Source organism: Vanellus vanellus (genome assembly GCF_965231255.1).
Source record: "Vanellus vanellus genome assembly, chromosome: 3".
Lineage (NCBI taxonomy): Eukaryota > Metazoa > Chordata > Aves > Charadriiformes > Charadriidae > Vanellus > Vanellus vanellus.
The window spans coordinates 99,582,361-99,603,225 of NC_138907.1; the positions used below are offsets into that span (position 1 = coordinate 99,582,361).

At 40.3% G+C, this 20,865-nt stretch overlaps 1 protein-coding gene across 1 annotated transcript in view; it reads left to right on the forward strand.

Moving 5' to 3' along the window:
- EYS (eyes shut homolog) overlaps nt 1-17,830 on the forward strand; it is a gene marked incomplete at both ends in the record, with an annotated part of 840,074 nt that extends 822,244 nt beyond the window's left edge. The window contains 2 exons of the mRNA XM_082480747.1: nt 6,473-6,634; nt 16,632-17,830. Of these exons, the coding sequence (XP_082336873.1) occupies nt 6,473-6,634; nt 16,632-17,830 (1,361 nt within the window). The remainder of the gene's footprint in view (nt 1-6,472; nt 6,635-16,631) is intronic.
- Nucleotides 17,831-20,865: the final 3,035 nt, after the last annotated feature.

The window sequence follows — 20,865 nt, forward strand, 5'->3', positions numbered from 1 at the left end:
CAGCGATCTCTTTAGGGATTTAGCCATATGCTCCTAGATGTTACTTCTTAGCTAATTAGGTCTCTAATTAGCTAGCAGTAGAGATTACAACTCCACTGCAACAAAAACAAACAGAACTGTAGACTTCACTTACAAAATTGTAATCTTTTGTTCCAGTATTGCTCAGGATAATGATTGCCTCAGTCTCTCCTCCTCGGGGACAGCAAGGATTACTAATGGCTGCAGGTCTGGCAAAATTACAACTTTCATAAGTACATTGTTCTAACCACTCTATTCAAGTAGTGTTAATAATCGATACTTTTGTTAACATGCTCTACTTATTACTCCACTAAAAATGGAAGTTGAACTATCTTTTTCTTTTGCTATACATTAATTAGTTTATAAGTTATGAAAAGTTAGCTGTTCAAAGATCAAATAGAAAGTGATAATTCAAAAGAAAAATACGTTTCCATTTAGATAAGGTGATTTTTTTTTCAGTTTTTCCAATATTTACCCAGGAAAAAAAAATATCCATGCAATATCAGTAATCTTTGCACTACAACCTTAAGCAAATCAGGTCTCAATATAAAGATTTCCATATAGCCATATTTGTCATTGCTTTCCAAAATGAAAAAAGCAACTGGTATAGCTGCTCACTCTTTCTCTATGAAGGACTGAAACCACTGAAAATTTCTGACTGTGGAGTTTAAAGCTTTCAGACAAGTGTTTATTGCTAATGAGCTGTTGCACTGTACGTGCCAGGGCTCTGAGCACATCCTACCATCGCTTCCTGAGGGTTTGTCTGCTCAGTCTCAGAGCATGGCTAGAGGTGGAGCTGGTGCCTGGTCTCAAAGACAGGTCTACTGAGAAGCCCCAGCAGGAGCTTCCTCCTGCATTGCTCAGGAGCACCTTTTAAATAGAGGTTCCTGACCTTGATCCCTCACTGAACTATGCTGCAGCAGCATCACATCCATGCCTTGCCTGGCTGTGTGGACCTGGACCTGGACTCTAACCCACAGACTGACTCGCAGGCTTGACCTTAACACCTGCCTCATCACTGTGGACCTGCCTGGTGATCTGGCCTCTGGGGCAGACCTGGCTGTTGCCCCCCAGGCCTGTCCTGGCTGGGGGACCGGCTGGAGGCACCTCTGCCTTGCCAGCCATGTGCACCCATATCTCAGACCAGAAGGCTTTAACTCTACTGCAGTGCAAAGAAATGACCAGGATAAAATTTCCTGCCCCCTGGCTCCCAGCCTTTACCGTTCCCTGACAGTAAGCCTGGCTTCCAACACCACCAAAATGAAACAAATACTGAGACAAAATTATGGCTTGTGGTCAGGACAGCAGATTTATGGTGATAAGTGAAAGAGTTTCTATGAAAAATCTGGTTTGATATATTTAGTTGCAAAAAAGGTTTTGAGAGAAGAAAAGCAAACTGGCACAGCTAGTTAGTGTCACAGACTGACCCATCCGTCCCAACCATGATGTTTTGCCTTCCCCCAGTCGGCAGGAACTTCCTGTGATTGCCATGACCTTTCAGAGCTTATTGATAGCCAGCAGCCTCGTGGTGATATTGGCCATCTCCCTCAGCACTCAGGGATGCATCCTGGCTGGTGCCTTGCCCCTGTATGTGTCTGATTGGCTGATGTGCTCCCAAATTTTAGCTCTGCCATACATAATGTTTCATTTCCCCAAGCTCAGCTGGCAGGCTCAGGGAGGCTTTCTCAGGTTTTACCAAGTGAAAAATGAGCCAAATAAGACTCTGAGTATTTTGGCTTTTTCCATGTCTTTTGTCACTAGGTCCCCACTCCTTTGAGGAGCGGCCTCACATTTTCCTTAGCCTTCTTGTTGGAAGTCCTTCTTCTTTCCCTTCACGTCTCTTGCCAGTTTCAACCCTTGCTGAGTTTTGACTTCTAACTCCATCCCTGTTCAACTCGGGCGCTGGCTCCGTATTCCTGCTGGGTAGCCCATCCCTGTTTCCACAGCCTCTGTGCTTCCTTTTTGGAATTTTAGCTCAGTTTTTTCACATTTGGCTTTTCCACTGCAAGTTTCCTTGACATGCTGAATAGCAAAATGGGCTTGCTGAAAGTTCTGAGGCAACAAGCTGCTTGAAGTAACTGTCAAAATGCAATGCCATCAAAATGTAGACAGGGGGGTGTACAAGCACCTCTGCTTCAATGGTGGGAATTGAGCTGTGAGGATAACCTACAAAGCTTTGTTCATAACAACAGTTGAATAGGACGTGTGAGCGTTACGGGGCTGATCAAATGAGGATAGCAGGAGGAACCTGAAAGGTATTAATGCATAGTAGAGGAAAAGAAAACACACTTCAGCAATAGTACTTGCAGGAACTTTGTGTTCCCATAGCTCTAACTGGACTAAAGAGATTTAGAGTTTCTCTTGGTATCATTTAGGAATGCATAGTTTCATCAGATACTAGCACTCGACTTAGAAAAGTGAGTCATTAATCAGATACAGAACAGAAATGTTTGCTTAAATGCCTGTTGTGCTTAGAATGCACCACGCAGCGCTGAGCGCCCCGGTGAGTAATGTCGTAGTTACACAGCACAAGTTCTACAAATTTAGCTTATAGGATTGGCAAAGGCATCCATTCATCTCCTTTGTTTTAGCCAAGAGTTTCTCCGGAGTAAGCGTGTGTAACACAGGAACCCTCTTGTGCAAATTTAGCCAAGCTTCTTATTTTCTTATCTTAGGTGGGGAAAAAAAGGTTGTTGCCAAGGAAACAACAGTAAAGTACCTCAGCATTTGACATAACATATTAGTTTTGCATATGCCTGCCATAAAAGCAAACTGAAAAGCTTAAATCGTCTTATTTTTCACCTTAAAAGTTTGTCTGTCTTATTCTTCACCTTAAAAGTTTGTCTATCTATAGATGCAATTTTGCAAAAATGAAATTTTATACTGGTCATCGCTGTGCACTGCGGTAGAGTTAAAGCATTCTGTTCTGAGATGTGGGTGCACATTGCCATGTACCTGTCAAGTCAGATCTTTTCCATGCATATAATCAGTACTTATAGCATCTACAGATAATTTACAAGCAAATTAGAAGTCATTCTAGTACTTCTTGTAGTTAGTCCTGCTTCCTTGTGGCAAAATATGTTGTTTTCTGACATTTGTTCAGATATATTAATTGGGAATAAAACCATTTTTTTAGCAAAATGGGAATAAAATACTTGCATCTTAGAAGTTTCAGAATGAAGTATATTAAATAGACTATATTATTTGATATCTAAAAGTCAGGATAATAAATCCTTTCTAAAGCATTCCGACATCTGCTGAAGTGTGGGTGTTATTTTCTAATACTCTGTAACGTAAAGCCACGCATTTCATTCGGTCTTTGGGTGATACTATAAAAATCACCTTTTTTCACCCTTGTTTTCTCTCTCTGCTCCAAGGCTTTTTATCGTAGTAATCTTCCTGCCATAAACCTTCCAATGATAAGCAATGTAGCACTTCAGTCCTGCTGCAGCTGAACATTTTGCTTTCACACTAGTCGTTGTCCATGCTTCCTTTGTAAGCAGTAGAGAATTAACTACGTTGACAAAGTGAAACTGAACCTGACACGAAGGCTTTCGGGTGCCTTATTGTATGCTTCACCTGGTATGACCTTTTAAGCGGCAGCAGATTTTAATATAAGCTTGACCGCTGTGGCACAGTTCCTCCATATGTAAGTCTCACTGTGCAAAAATTTGCTAGGAGAAGACTGACTTCCAAATAATGCATAAAGCGAAAATGTCTGTGTACAAAATGAATTATTATTTTTGAGTGATTTTTAAATATGAAGACATCAATATAGGGATTACATCTTTAGCTACAAATGGAGAACGTTGCCTCTTACCTCCTAAAAAAAAATACAAGCACCTAAAAATCCATACGAAAATTATGAAGTATTATGTCTTTGGTGCCTGATAATGTTTATAAGTTTTAGTGAAATAAATTACATCACCTAATCTGTTTAGCAAGTTTTATTAATATTTATCTTCCAGGGTAATTGCTACTCTTAAAACTATTTTTATTTCCGTCAGCTTTTACGTATAGATGCCAGGAACTTCCCATTTCTGATATTATGTAATATATTACTACAGACACTGCATAGTCTTGATATCGTAACAGCTGTTACAATGTTTAGGATAAGAGTGATTTGTTAATGTAATATGTTTGCGTGAGAATATATACATAGGCTGAATAACAATACGGCTCATCAAAAATAACAATCAGGCTCATCAAAAGCCTGATTCTGATCATTCAAGCTTTTCATAAATCCATTATAATTGATATAATTGATATAATTGATGAGCCAGCAGTATGCGATCGCAGCCCAGAAGGCCAACCGTATCCTGGGCTGCATCAGAAGTGTGGCCAGCAGGTCAAGGGAGGTGATTCTGCCCCTCTACTCCACTCTCGTGAGACCCCACCTGGAGTACTGTTTCCAGCTCTGGCGTCCCCAACATAAGAAGGACATGGATCTGCTGGAACATGTCCAGAGGAGAGCCACGAGGATGATCTGAGGGCTGGAGCATCTCTCCTATGAGGAGAGGCTGAAAGAGTTGGGGCTGTTCAGCCTGGAGAAGTGAAGGCTCCAGGGAGATCTTATTGCGGCCTTCCAGTTCCTAAAGGGGGCCTACAGGAGAGCTGGGGAAGGACTTTTTACTAGGGCACGTAGGTATAGGAGAAGGGGAAATGGCTTTAAACTGGAAGAGGGCAGGTTTAGGTTAAACATTAGGAAGAAGTTTTTCACTTTGAGGGTGGTAAGGCACTGGAACAGGTTGCCCGGAGAGGTTGTTGAGGCCCCACCCCTGGAGGTGTTCAAGGCCAGGCTGGACGTGGCCTTGGGCAACCTGGTCTAGTGGGTGGTGTCCCTGCCTATGGCAGGGGGGTTGGAACTCGATGATCTTCACGGTCCTTTCCAACATAAACCATTCTATGATTCTATGATATTCCAGAGATTAAAGCTTACTTTTAGACCTACTGGGAATTTGTGAGGTTAAATCCATGCACCTTCCTCAGACATATTAACTGAAGTCTTGGGGGGGCGGAGAATGAACAGAAAGGCCAGCTGTGTTGTTACTACCCATTCAAGAGGCATCATCAAGCTGGTAAGAGGTGAGAAATCTGGATCCTGTATAATGGTGCATCTGCTTGCTGGACACAGTCCACCAGGAACACCTTGAATCCTATTCTGAGAGAGGTCGTGTGACAAATAGACGAATTGCAAAGTCTTGCAGCATGCTGACTGTGTACCAACCCAGTAACTACCACCCATCTGCGATAAGCAACACAAGGTGCAACTGGATGGCAAGTGGATTCACGAGCACATGCTGTGCAGAAAACTTGAGTGTGGAAAGATAGCATAAGGCTGCGTAGGAATGCACCACGAGGACATCTTGAACATATATTTGACTGAAAGAAAGTTACTATAAAACCATGAGACCGGGAGCACCAAAATGAAGAAAGATGTTGGCCTCTTGTAGCAGAACCAGCGTAGCTTCAGCAGGAAAACTGTGAAAACTGAGGGGAGCAGCATTTCCAGCTCAAGCATTTAGTACTGCTGTTAACTACGTAGTAAAAAGAGCTTATCACACACAGGTCTAATTGTACCCTGCGCATCTGAACAGCTTAACTTATTCCAGTGAACCCACAAATACAGCAAACTAACAATCAAACGATAATGAATTAGCTAATAACGAACACAATTATATCTCGAATACGTAATGTCGTTATAGTGAAGTGGGAAAAATTGGAAAGAGTTTCAAGTGATATAAACAGCACAGAAAAGTATAATAATTTATCATTTGGCTGAAGGAATGTTAACCAGCCTGGTTTCTATGGGGTGTGTGAACAATCAGCACTGAGAGAAGCGGTAAGACAGAATGATGAAGTTGTGTATGGCTCAAAAGTGTACGTTGTATCTTCACTGTAAGTGTGTGAAAGTGCTCCGTTTCGGTGCAAGATAGGACAATTTGAATTATCAAGCATCTCAGTATGATTATCCTAAAGGCAAATTTCAGCAGCAATTAACAAACTCATAGCACTTAAAATGTACATTCTTATGACACACAAAGCAGGTCATTAAAAATCCTCCACTAAGGTTTTCATTTGTGTGGTGAAGAAATAAATGTTTATTCTCATTCCTGCAAAAGTATTTTGCATTTGAATTTTTAAACAATATAAAATTTGCACTTACATTTATTTGAAAATGAACACTAACAAGTTCACATTTATTTTGCATTACAAGTACGGGCTGGATTGTTAATGAAAATAAGGCAGGCAGAAGACAAAATGGCATTGATTTGCTATTATCTAAGTTTTATTCTATATCTAGGTTATTTTTAGTCTTTGGAAAGGGAATAATTGGAAGTATTATGTACAGCATTTAATGGACTACACAAAATAACTGTAGACAACTGGTGCCATAATAACGCAGTCCCCTCAAAATATCTTTCAGAAGACATTTTCCTCTTGTATTTTTCAGATATTTCCATTAGTGATCCATCTTTCAGAAGTAACGAATCATCATGGATGTCATTTGCACCCTTTTACATCCGGCACAAGACCCATATCAAACTACAGTTTCAGCCTCTATCTCCAGACGGTATCCTGTTTTACACTGCTCAGCATCTGGGGACTCGGTCAGGTAAGGATATTCCAGTTTGCTGGGTCATCCACCCAGGTACTTCTTTGAAAGAGAAAGGCAGCACATTGAAGTGATTCAGGCATTCAGTCTCTGTAACTCATTGTCCACGGCGACTGGGTTTTGAACTGCGAATAACCAAGTTCATAAGAGGAAACATGCATAACAAAATTTTGGATCAGTCCAAAGCCAGCAAGTATTTAATGAAGATTTAATTTCCCCCTGAAAAGTAACTGTCGCCAGCTTTTCAACAGACGTTTACTGATACTGCTCCCACAGTTTCAGTACAGCTACACTTGGATTCGAAGTCTGGGGGTTTGGCCCAGTGTTTTAAAACGACCAATATTAAAGCAATACAAAAACTGATCAAACAACACAAGTGAAAGTGAACAGTCTATGAGAGAGAGATAATGAGGTTCATCAGAAGTTTAACTTTTTATTATACAATGCTGAAAAGCTTGCTGGTGCAGCACGCAAAACATACAAGTTCTGCATTTGCCAGATAGGCAGAATGAAAATCAAATCTAAATAAAATATTTCTACTTTTTATAAAAGTATTTTAAACTTTACTGATTTAATATTCCTAAAACTTCATGGAAAGAAAGCATAATTTGCCAACCAGTTTAAATGCATTTTAAAATTTAGTCTTAAAGGTGTGAATTTTTTGTAATTACTTTATTAACATACTTCATCTTCATATTGCATTTATTTGGTGTCTTACACGTTTTTAAACAGAAGCATTACACACCATCCATAACATGGTCTTAGAGCAAAATTTCCACTCATATCAAGTAGTACATTATGCAAAAATGGGTCTGTCTTTATATGACAAAAAAAGCAATCAACTATTTATCATGTATTTTTACGCTCCTTTGTTCAAAGCCTAAAGCTTTGAGACATTTCAACAAACATACTCAGCCACACATGCACATAAACACACATATGCCAAATTTACCACCTACTTCCTATTCTGTACACAGAATTCTTAACAGGCTGCTCTTTGGTAAGACTGATAATACATCATACACTGCCGGCACCTCCTGTTTGCCTTTTTCTGCTTACAACCACATACAGAGAAGCCGCTTCAAAGAAAAATATAGGGAACATCTGTAATACAAATACATGTATTTGCAAAGAACTCTTCTGCAATGAATCTTTTATAATTCTATCACTTACAGGCCAAATTTTGAGATTCTCGGTGAATAGTTCTCTCCTGTATAAACTAAAGCATTACATGGGCCATCAAAAAAAGAAGAGAAAAAAGGATCTCTCTCGAAAGAATAGTCAGAAGTCATGGAAGCAGCTACCACGTACAGAAATTAAGTATCTCTTTGGAAGCATCAAAGAGAGTGCTAAGTCTGCTTAACTTGGGCCAAGAGCGGTTTAGCATGAGCATGGCCTCGTCCTATTGACATTCATGAATGTTCAGTTTGCACAGGAAGGAATATTTTCCTTAAATCACTTTCTAGAATCATATCAATTTCATTTCAAAACAAAAAACATCTTCTATAGAGTAATTTAATTTCTTTACAAATTTCCTACTCCCATTTTCACTGTCCTGAAGTTTTGAAAGACTTAGGAAAAGCTAATGGTCTAGCTGTTTATTTTTACCCTCATATAATCCTGTCAAATCCAGACAGAATTAGACTGATGAAAGACTCAGAAGTATTCTTAGCCGCCAGCAGATGTGAAAGAGCTTTCTGTTGGGGATTAGTTTACAAAGCACTTTATATAAAGCCTTTTCTTCTACACAGTTATGTAAGATTTAATAAATTGATTGCCGAAACCACAGGATATTTTTTCTAAAATTCCTTTTTAATAGGAAATAATTAGAATATTTTTTTTCCTCACTAGGCAATGCTGTTTTTTTAAAAGAAATGAGCTCTGACTATGCAGCTAATTTAGCGATGATACCAAGTTGTAGCATCTCACAGCGGCAGAGTTATCCACTGGCGTGGCTTGTCACTGGGACTTTCCCTTCAGGGGCACGCCCCCACCAAAAAATCCTCCCATCATTAAAAAAAAAAAAAAAAATCTTTAGTAGGTGAAGAAATAAACATGAGAATTCCATTGAAACATTTCCTTCTCACTTTGTTCTTTTCAAAGAACATTACATGCATGTCTAGAAAGGGAGGGTAAGTGACTGGTGTCTCCTTATTGGCAAGTTGATGTGCTGGTTCCAGCCTCCTCTCCTCTAACGTTGCGATTACTTCCGTACACACATTCGAACACCTGGCAAATTGGCATGAAATGCCAATGAAACATCCTATGAATCTTTATCTGTTAGCAGAATTTCCTATAATTCTAACAGTTTTCATGCTTTGTCACCCGTTTCTGAACGTGTGTCATGACTTTAAGTCTGGTAGCATTGATTTCTGCAGCCCCTAAGAAAATAATTCCCAACGTTTGGCAAAATTGTTAGTGGCTAGCTATATTAATAATAAGCTGGAAGAAAAAAAAAAAAAAAACACCACCAAGTGAGCCACGTATGCATATTTTACTTTGGAAACTTGCGGATAGAATGACAAAGCGACGTTTTCCCCCCCCGTCTTTGATTCCTTGGTTTATGCCTACGAGGGAAAAACGTGGGAGGTGCAGGCAGCTGTATGCACTGCTTCCGAGCGAGGTCTCTGCAAAGAATACAGCATTCTCGTGGAGTTCAGCAGAGTGTGGGCAGAAGGCCAGCCCACTTCACATCTTCTCAAGTGCAGTGTATCCTATTTCTGCCGATGCAAGTGTGAGAGCCCCACTGAATAAATAGCCTTTCGTTCAGACAGGGTTTGCAGGATGCCCATCAACTGCCTGAGCAATGTATAATTCAGTCCGTTTACACAGCGACCGCTCTATATACTTTAAGGGCTTGGCACTCCGGGTAAAACGCAGTAAGAAGCATTACTTTTTTGTTGAGTCATAGCATTCCTGAAGCTTTACATTTGTTCATGATGAAAGTGGAATATGCTGTGGACTGTCTGTGCTATTCCGGAGTTCAGGCCAGGGTGATGGAAAGGTTTGCTCTCTGACGAGACGAGAAAGAACAGTTATGCTGGGTGACTAAGAAGGAAGTCAGGTTCATTAACAGAATGGGATGACTCACGCTAAATTTAATACTCAACATTTGCAACACCAGTGCTCTGTCTGTCTTTAACAGGATTATGTTACCTACCTGGTCTGAAAAACCTGAAAAAATTAACTCCTGGTATTTAAGGCATTTCAGTTTAAAACACTAAAGCGTGAAAATAAGAGCTAGCCAGTTCGGGTGTGTGATGTCGGCATGGTTTTCTAAGACGCTGTTCATGGTGAAAATTGAATCATGGAATTGGACTAAAATCTTTTGGGAAAATTCAGAATTTCTATAAAGCCCACAAGGGAGGAGTGTTGTTTTCCTAATCAGCAACAAATTGATTATCCACCCACTTTTCAAACAGAAACTTAGAGTGGTTAAGTCTTCTCTCTTGGCAGCCATGTTTCCTTAGGCAACAGGGACATCATTTCTGCTTTGTTGCTAGTTTTGGGAACATTTGGACAGACTACATTAGCAGTGTAGGAAGCTGAACTGCCAGCTATCTGCGTGACAGAACAGACAGCCCCATTGTCCTGAAATATGTGGCATATGAAGTGTTGTTCATATTCCATTTGCCACTGGCCAGCAAACCAAAACTGAGGCTGGCATATCCATGCTGCTCAAGGACGGTGGTTCATTCTAGCAGCCGAAACACGCCAGGGTGACGGTGATGACTAAAGGAAGCAGAAAAAGTTTCTTCACCAAGGAGAGCAGCGTTTTTGAAAGGTGAGGCTGAATGGTCTAACCCACAAATAGATAATCACCCACCCCTTCTAGATGCGTGAGCATCACTCCGTCTGCAGGGCTGTTCTGGATCCTGGCTATGCCCTTCTGCTCTGGGACGGTGCTGCAAGTGGTAGCGGAATCCACCTATTGCCACAGTGATTTTTCACATGGTTTGAGAGATTTACAGGCTTGGCTTGATACCTCTTCTCAGTCTTGCATTAGCTGTGAGATGCGGCTCCATACATGGAGTAGAATTATTTTGTAATAATCCATGAAGGCATATCCACGGGCGGCTCCTATCAGTGTGCATGGTTATCACTAGATAAAAGATCCAAGTTACAACGGCTCCGACAAGCTGCTATAACCCGTCAGCTGACTGATACCTAACTGTGTGCACGCACTCAGACAGTGGCAAAGGCAGAGTGAAGGTTAACAAACCCCTGAAGACAAGGAAGGCAACAAAAGATAGAGATTAAGCTGAGAACAACAGACTTCAGCCATGCTGATGCATTATTGGCTAACAATTAGCAGCAGAGGCTGCAGAAGGGTGGGAATAAGGCTCATCTCTCTGTCCTTCATACCCTTGTTCTACCCGTTTATAGCCCTCCCTTTTCTGCTTTGCTTTATCGCCTTGGCTCCGGGCCTTATTCTGGCTCCCAAAAATGCACAGGAGACCAGCTGTGAAGGACAGCTACTGGTCAGTGATGTTCCCTTTTGTGTGGAGACCACAGTGCATCACCATCCTTGGCCATAGAGTACAACCTGGAGTCTGACATGGCTATTTCAACCCCTACTAGACAAGAAAAGTTCTGCTCCTGGAAGAATACATAAAGGGTCACAACATAAGAGGACATGATTTCAGTCCATGGAAAATCATGCAGGATAGCAGGGTGAAAGGAAAACTGTGAAGAACGGGATGATGAAAAAAAGAATGAAGGCAGTGTGAACTGAGTTCAGCAAGGCAGGAGAAAGCAGTGAGCAAAGATACATCTGGAGCTACGATGGTTTTTGGATGCATCATACCAACAAGAGGCAGCAATACCGTTAGAGATGCAGACACTTCATTATGGTGGCTTAAAGAGGTCAACTTAAGAGTGAAGAGGAGCATATTCTGAAACCAACCTACAGAAAGAAGTTTCATTAACGGGGAATGATTCCTGTGAATGTTACTGCTTATGAGAATATAAGGTTCAAATGTTCATTCTGTCATCAAGATGGTGCCAATGATTAATAAAGGTTTCTGAAAAAGAAGGTGGAAGGAGGAGCAGGGGAAACGCTACCTGATACCACAATGATAGAAACTGACATTCTGGCCTTGAGCTAGAGGATGGAAAGGTGAGGTAAAAGCAATAGAAGGCATAGACTGAGGCCAGCAAATATACATCCAGAGATGCTGCCTCAGGGCTCCGAAATTGCTGAAGGAACTGAGACTATAGATGTTCTGTAGCCAGGAAACCAGTGCCTAGAGCTCGAGACACCTACCCTGCAGAAGCTGCTGAAGCACTGAGCTCATCAAAGCTTCTGTTCCCAGCCTAGCAGAGACTTCCGCTTAGTAACAGAGGATGAGAAAAAGGACAAGCATCAGACGTCTTATGAGTCTTTGTAAAGGAATCTAGACCTTCAGTAGTCCAGGAACTAATCAGTGCATTTTGAGCAAACAGGGAGACTTTAGGGGGACTGGCATCTCTGTATCACTGGGGACATGACAAAGGCATCAAAAAGGTGAACGCCACTGACTAGAAGACTGCATCCGCTGCTTCCAAAGTTACTTAAAAGGATGTTCTGGAATCTCCTTTTGCCTTAAAAACTAGTGGGAAATCCTTCTTATTGTCCATTTCCAGTGAAAAGTAGGAATAAATTCAGGTACTTTAACAGGTAATAAAGGCTTTGCCTTATACATGTACACACGGAGCACAAGGGTAGACTTTGAGTCACTACAGGGAAGAGAAACGTTAAAACATTAAAAATACAATCCAGGACACCCTCCCTGCCCATGGTCTGTCAGCCTAAGATCCTCTGACATTGTGTATGGGCACTGGGCAGATTTGATAGTGAAGGCAGTAACTGCAGAGGTCTCCCCAACACAGCTGTGTAAATTTAACACTATCACATTTGTTACGCATGGTAATGCTTCTGGCATGAATAGTACATCTCAAAATAGAGTGCAGCATTCCTAGCATGCGTTTCAAATTGTACAAAGTTTTGACACATTACGATGTAGATGAGTTTCCTACAGCAACATAAAAACATGGTGACCCGATACTGCTTAAGCATGATCCCCTCTCAATGCGGGGATACAGACACACCTGCATATCTAGACAAAGGCGGAACATGAAGGGCATTTTCACCATTTGGGAGAATTTAAAACTCGACTGTACGACTGTAACCAACTTGCTTACAAGCTTATATACTGATTCAGAGAAGCAGCAAGCTGAAAATTTTTGTGATGCATTCGGAATTCATCACAAGAAGTCATATAAACAGATACCATCATAGATAATCCAGATCTCACAGCAGTACTTGGATGTACTTACAGGAGGCTTTTCATTGACTCCTAGTTTTAGGAATTGAGTGCTCAGGACATAGAGCTGACTTGGCTTCTGGGAATGCTGACATCTGATATTGGGAGCAGGTGAGACTTCTGCACATAATGAAAACCTGAAAATTAAAGTGATGAAGAAAAATTGATACCTGTTTTGGAGTGCTGGTTTGTGCTATGGAACTGAGACAATCCACCCTGAGGTGGAGCAACTTTGACCTTCAGTCATTTCGTGAAAACCCTGAACTAGGGTTTGCAAGTAAAAGTGCTATTTTAACTCCAGAACAGTTCCCTCCGTAAGGCAACACCTGCTACAAAATCCCCTTCCCCTCAGAATAGAAGAAACAATCTTTTAGCTTTGCCCCTATTAGAAAAAAAAACACCAACCTCTTTATTTTACTGTAACAGGGAAGATGACAGAGGCAGGATGGTGCATCACAATAGAACTGAATGCTATAACCATTGAAAATTTTGTTCCACACATAGGGTCTTGGCATTTTGCAGTTTCAAGCCACAGCTAAGCTACAACAGCCTGTTTCTAAAGAAGATTCAGCCTTACTGATACAGGTTGCCTTACAGTTCCTTGCACGCCACCCAACAGGTTGGGCAGACTTGCGTGCACAAAAAAACGAACAACTGTGCACAACAGTTGTAACTGACTGTGAGTGCCTACCTCAGGAGTCTCTCTGCTTTTTTTTTTTTTGTGACACTACTGATGGGAGATAAATAATCCATATTAGATGGGATGCTAATCTGAAAAGCTGGAAGCAAAGTTGTGTGTCCTGTGTGTAGGTCATATTTTCTAGAACGTAGAGACCAGCTATAAAGTCTAGTCCTGGAAAAACTGAGGATGTCATCTTCACCCTTAACTTCCTCAGAAAGGTCTTTGGCCCCAGTTAGGGTCGTATGGGACAGGTTTGAGTAATGCTCAAACTTAAACTGTGGAAACCACCTTGCCTCATGGTCTCCCATACTGAGACTGCTAAGATAAATTCAGTGGTAAGAATGTCATTTGTTTAAAATAGTGATGCAATTCCTATGATGGCATAGGCCTGCACAGGCTTCAGCTGTGCAACTCGTTCCTCAGAGACGGGACAGATTGAGGTCCCTTGTTGAAAATGCCACTGGTTGCTAAAGTGAAGAGGAACAAAGACAAGCCCATAATTTGCCTTCACTTTGAGAGGAAGTTTCATGGATACTGACAACACAGCACCTTACATTAGAGTCCCCAAATGTTTTCAGCCAGTTGTCCCTGAGTAGTACCTATGGCATGATAAACTTTATGGAGAAATATGGAGCTGAACCCTGGGATCAACGTCCACATCACAAAATTTACCTCAACACTCTGCTGTTCTTTGCCAAAACGGCAAATCACCTGTGAAAGGAGAGGATCTATCCAGGGGAGTAAGAAAGTGCCTTGAGAGCCTCAGGGAGAGTTGAAATTCAAAAGTTTAATTTTTTTGTTCCCAACTAGCAGGAAAGAAAGTTGCTCTAATTTGAAAAGAGGCCTCAAATCTGTGCTAGAACATAATCCAGAGTAGTCAACCATAACCCCTCTACACCGCAGATAGCAGATGCAGTAACACAGATTTGCTCTTGTAATAAGACTAAATAAGATGCCAAAACTCACTGCGAGTACATTAGCAACAGACGTGGTTAGGCTTGAGTCAGAAGCACTATGACTAACTGCTGAAACTGCGTCCACCACTTCTTAGACATCACTATTCTCTAATGTCATCTCAGACAGATCATTGTCAAAAGTCCAAAGCTACCAAAAAACTTCCCTTCCTTCAAGGCCAGGAAGTCTTGGAGAAGTTCCAGCTTCTCCAACTCCTGATTACAAGACAGATGAGCAAGCAACCCTAGTCAGATGTTTTCTTCTTCCTAGAGAGCAAAGAATGAGTACTTATGTCTTTATGCAAGTCTGCACGTCTGGATAGGAGAGGGGATTGAAGGCTGCCAAAGAGGTAGTTCGGAAACTTTTTCTGATGCTCCTTTCAGGGCTGAGGTCCTGATAAAAGAAATAGACAAGCAGGTTATGTACATTGCTCAAACGAACAAGCAAGATGACTGCATTCAAACTATTCACTGAAAAATTAAGCAAGCTTAAAGCCACATCACTGAGCAAGAGAAACCACAAGTGAACAGAACTCTATTCATTTTCTGAAAAAAGTTGAAACAAACAAGGTGCTCAAAAAGAACCCTAAACGCAGATAAGTAAAACAGATCATCACAACTGGAAGTAGCAAGTAGAAGGAAGCGCTCCACCATAGCTGGAGCGGAAAGAAGGAAGAGCCGCCTTCTCATTCTTCCTGCGGGTGTCTGGGGCAGGGAAAGCGAGGCACGAAGCACGTGCTCTACAGTCACTAATGCAAGTGGAGCATCTCCACCCTGCCTGAATGGGAACCTGAACAATCACTAAAAAGAGAAGTATGATTTTAGGAATTTTCACAAGCCTTCAGTAAATTAAGCCATTCATTTTTAACTTCACTAAAGGCAATGGAATTCTAGGATTAGATAAACTCAAAAATTAAACCCCCAAGAAAGCAATCTTCATCATTCTACTAACAGGTCCGCCTGCTGGATCTTTAAGGAAATTATGCTTTCCAAATTTAAATGTATTTCTTCATTAGTGAAATACTACATGAAAGTTTTACTGGTAACTATTAGGAGATAAAGCTCACATTCAAATTTAACAAACATATTTATCAATTTAATTGATAAACTTACTTAAAAAAAGAACAAAAAAACACACAAAAAAACAACCACCTTATGCCTACTATTTCCAAAAGCAGTATTACAAAAAAAGTTAAATTGCACAGGCGAACATCAAAACGTTTGAAAATATGACTTTCATTTGCAGACTCTTCTGCTGTCCTCTTCTGCCTCCCTGTCACCTTCCCCTATGAGACTCTATCTCTGCCCTTACACACCTTCCTTCCAGTGCCTGTTTCCTAACCTTTCCCAGCTCTTCTTCTTCATGTTTGTAAGTACAATTCAAAGCGGTACCCTCTCTCCTTTCATATTGCATGTAAGGCCAGAAACACCGGTAGTACAAGAAAAGGTAACTCCTTCCTAATACTTGCTGTCATGGAGTCCTCCAGTAGAACAATTCAATAAAAACCTTATCTGCTCCTACAGCTGTCAAATTACTAAACCCGAAACATCCCTGTTGCAAAAAGCAGCTTCAGGGAAAACAGAGTATGTTTGGTGCAAACAAACATTCAGTGCACTAAACTGACAAATCCATCAAGCCTTTATTCAGCATATGGAAATCGAGAGTATTCTGGCATTTGTAACTCAGGCAAAACTTGATTCTTTTTCATGGCAACACCAACTCACATTCCGCAGATGCCAAAGTTACCCTGTTTCCTCCTCTCTCACAGTTATGTAGTCTCTGCACCAAAGCAGAGCTTTTCAGAAGGTTGGGCTTTTTACTTCGAAGCAAACATGAGCTCATATTCCAGTAAAGAAAAGAAAAAACGAAAGGCCACGAGAAGCTCATCAGGAAGCATCTCCCTTTGTTTCATTTACACATGATGATGGTACAAGGCTACTGAAAATAAGTCACTAAACTGGGGAAGTGCAGGCACGAAAGCATCAGAATTACAAATATGCTGTTCTTCAATGTGCCACCTCTAAAAAGTGAAACTCCTTTGTTCTGTTTTTTACAGGTGACTTTCTGTGTATATCATTAGTAAATGGATTTATACAGTTACGCTACAATCTCGGAGACAGGACAGTCATCCTACAGACCCTTCAGAAGGTCCACGCAAATGGAAATATATGGCATTCACTTAAAGCAGGAAGAGTTGGGAATGAAGGCTACCTGGACCTGGATGGTATCAACGTTACTCAAAAAGCTAGCCCGGGAATGAACGCGCTAGACACGCACACAGATTTTTTTGTTGGAGGGGTGTCCTCCTTAAACCTTGTTAATTCAATGGCAGTAGAAAATGAAGCCACAGGTTTCACTGGTTGTATACGAGAAATTGTTATAAACAACAAGGAACTGAAGCTTACCGTGACTGACCCCAAAGGTGGAGCCAATGTCGGCGACTGTGACGGAACAGCTTGTGGGTACGCAGTGTGCAAGAATAACGGAACATGCCACCTTGAAAACTCGGGCTTTTCTTGTTCTTGCCCACAAGAGTGGATAGGGAACACATGTGAACAATCTATTCATTGTTCACAAAACAGGTGTGGGTCTCAAGCTCTCTGTATTCCTCAACCGACTTCATTTTCTTATAACTGTGTATGCGCACTAGGCTGGTCAGGTAGGTACTGCGATAGCAAAATCCAATTTTTTATAGCAAAGTTCGTTGGCAACTCCTACATCAAATACACAGATCCTTATTATGGAAAAAGAGACCTCCAGTCTAGCCGCATTTCTTTAAATTTTACTACCAATCAAACTGAAGGCTTAATAGTATGGATGGGAAAAGGTGAAGATGAAGATAATGATTTCCTTGCCATTGGTCTTGCCAATGGAACATTAAAAGTTGTAATTAATCTTGGAGAGAGAATCTCTGTTCCTTTAATTCATAGCAAACACTCCACCTGTTGTGATGAAAAGTGGCATTTCGTTACTGTAGTTCAAAACCAAACTTGTATTAAGGTGTTTCTTGATGAGGAGCTAATTCTGTTTGAAGATATTGATCCACATAGAAAATACACTGCTTTAAACTACGGTGGCATTTGTTATTTTGGTGGGTTTGAAATTGGCAGGGAAGTCAATATGGTCACTACAGGGCTTTTTCAGAAGGAATTCATTGGTAAAATTAAAGATGTTGTGCTCTTCCAAGATTCTAAGAAGATTCAGCTAATGAAGGCAGAAGGATATAATGTTTACAATGGAAATTATGGAAATTAATTGAAAAACGGTTTAAGGCTCTCTAGAAGTGACTGATTTCCTCCTATTTCTTGTGTTAGCTGGCAGTGTAAGACTCAGGAACCAACATAAAAAAGCACTTAATAAAATTGTCCCCAATTCCTTTCCCTTTTTTAATGTTGAGTATTACTAGCATATCTAAAATGTGACCAGATGTACTCATTTAATTATTTATACATAGTCTTTAGTATTTACTTTAAAATAATGGGAAAGTCTGCAGGTTTTTTCTTTATTGTGTTGGAAATAGTTTTGTTGACAAAGAGGCAGTAATTAGCTTATAAAGCCAACTGTCACTCCAGTATTGCTTTTTGTGTTATGAGAACAGTCGACTTACCTGTTTCTCCAAAACTCTTAATTTTTATTAGAACACAAAGCTTCTCTTTTATAATTGTGTAATATTAATTCAAAACATTAAGGTCAAGTGTAAAAACTGAAAAGGGGGAGGGGGAAAAAAAAACGTACTTGGGGCAAGAAGTGCATGTCTATTGTAATGAGAATTTTAAAAATCATAACATCTGTAATTACTTAAGTCCACAAAGAGTCTATTCTAGCTAATGAAGCTGTTCTCCCTCCCTTCTGAGTCTCTAGCACGTATGCACTTATGTAAAAGTGTATAGAACTTAAGCCTGTCTTCATGCTAAAATATTACACTTAAAGAAGAATGATTTTAAGAGCAGAAAAGGTACTTTACTTAATTACTGAACAGATAGAAAATATGCCTGCTGTTTTCCTCCAGCAGAGGTCTCCCCTGTTTGACTACATGAAAACTTTGTTTTAACTGTTTACAAATGGAAAGTGGGAACGTGTCAGTCTGCCTACAAATAGCTTCTATTCCTAACAGCTTAAAACTACAAAGTCTAAGAACTGCTTTGCTTTAGGCTAAACCTTTCTGACTTATATGCCCCTAAAAGAGATTTTGAAATTTTACTAGACGAAGGTTTTGGGCACAATAAATTGAATTTCCATGTCTGTATTTTTCATTAATTTATAATCTCAAAAGTAAATAGAGGTCTTTATATATAAATGCAAAAACTCTGTTCCTTCTGAAAAAGCTCAGTTATATTCTACACTTTAGTGAGCAATAAAAACAAAATAAATCAAGACATATTTTAATGTGCTTAAACAAATGATTTATGATGGTATCTACATTCCTTATTTGACTGCTAGCTTAGTGTAGAAGTAAAATACTTGAATAAAAATAATAATGATCGATGCCTCTCTTTTCCTTTTTTACTTTACTATTGCTCAAAAGTACATAATGAACCATCACCTCCTTGCATGGAAATTCTCTGAATACAAGTCTTCAGTGGGTACCTGTCAGAAACAAGTAACTATTTCTGATTTTTTTTGTCTTTTCATAAAGCAGATACAAAGCAGAGACAATAACCACAGTAAAACCAGGTGTCACACGTCAGATTCCACATAACCACAATTGGTATGTAGCAATGAATGCACTACCGAGTCAGTTACATATGACCTGAAGATAACTAAGGGGGGCAGAGGTGGTGATGGAACTACCCCAAGATGTTTTAATAAGCATCTGCAAACATCTTTGTGAGGTTCTTTCTATCCTCTTCAGCTGCTCTGAGCGCCCAGGTGACCAGCCTGATGCCACAGAGCTTCTTCCCCTCTTCCCAACAGGCAGCTCGTGAAGGCCACTTGGCATTTGAGCTGGCTCCAGATTCTTCTCCTCTTCCAGTTTCTCTTTAGGAGGGCCTTTTATGGCCATGTGATGCTGGGGAAGGGAGCGCATTTAGGGTTTATCCTGTTCTCTCTGGGACTTCTGGTGTACTGCCAGTTCCTCATCAGCACACATTGCTTTTTGCGGTCTGAGCATTGATTCAGTGTAAAACAAGTAACAAGTAATCGGAGCACTTCCAACTAACACGAGTGTTGGAAGGAGAGTGACTGAAGGCAATGGAGAAGACAACATCCTTTATTCCTGGAATAGTGGGATTTATTCCCCTTGCACTGTCTCAGATTCTAGGACCAAATCCTGTAAACTGTCACTGCTTGTTAATTTAAACTCTTAACAAAACTCTCCCTCAAGAGCGGTTTTACTGTGGCTCTCTTGTGGTTCTACATACAAAAGGCAGGTAGGAAAGCACTTGGCAAATTTGGAAAATATTTACATATTCTTTCCAAACAAATTATTTCTGGTAGTTCTGGCAGAAAGTACTCCCATCCCTTCCGTACAGGTAGTTGCAATTTTCATTGCTCCCAGTTTATTTTTAGAGTACAAATGGATGTGAATGTGAGAGACAGATTGCCAGTGGACTGGGGGTAGACTACTTTTGAACAGGTCTAAAGAAAATCTGCAGAAGCAGAGCTGCTGACTTAAAACTTACTCCAAAAACTCAAACAACGGTTTCGTGCACTTCTGTGTCTAAAGAACCCCGATGTAAATATTTAAACACTACCACATGCATAATACTATCAGGTATATTCAATGGCACTACTGCTATGCAGACCATGGAATTAATTTGGAAAAGACAAATTTAATCACGTCATGTTATCATGCTAGAAAAGTTAAAAGTTTAAATATCGCTTCTAGTTACTAACAATCTGAAGATTTTTTTCTTTATGAATCTTCTCAACTATAAGTCCAAGAAACATTACTTAATAAAGTCTACCACTCCCTTTACTCAGTGCAAGATTTTTAATTTTAGTCAATTTGACTGTGAAGCTACCCGCAAGGTATCCAAATGAAATTTTACCTTAAAATATATTCATAATTAAAACACAACATTAGCGTGTTGTTAAACTGGAAAGACCTTTCTGGAAAGAAGAGGCTTTTCTACAGCGAAGAGCAAAATGCTGCAGCAGTACCTAAGGTCATGTACTCAAAGTGAAAAACAAAACACTGAAAAACAGAACAAAAACGTTTTTCTTTATATGGTGGAATATTTTTGTTGTTTCTGACAGACTCAAGAAAACGACCAGTGTATTTTACGAAGTTTAAGAGCAGGAGATTTTAGTTTGTTTTCTGGTTTGCTTTTTGTTTTGCATCAGTGGAT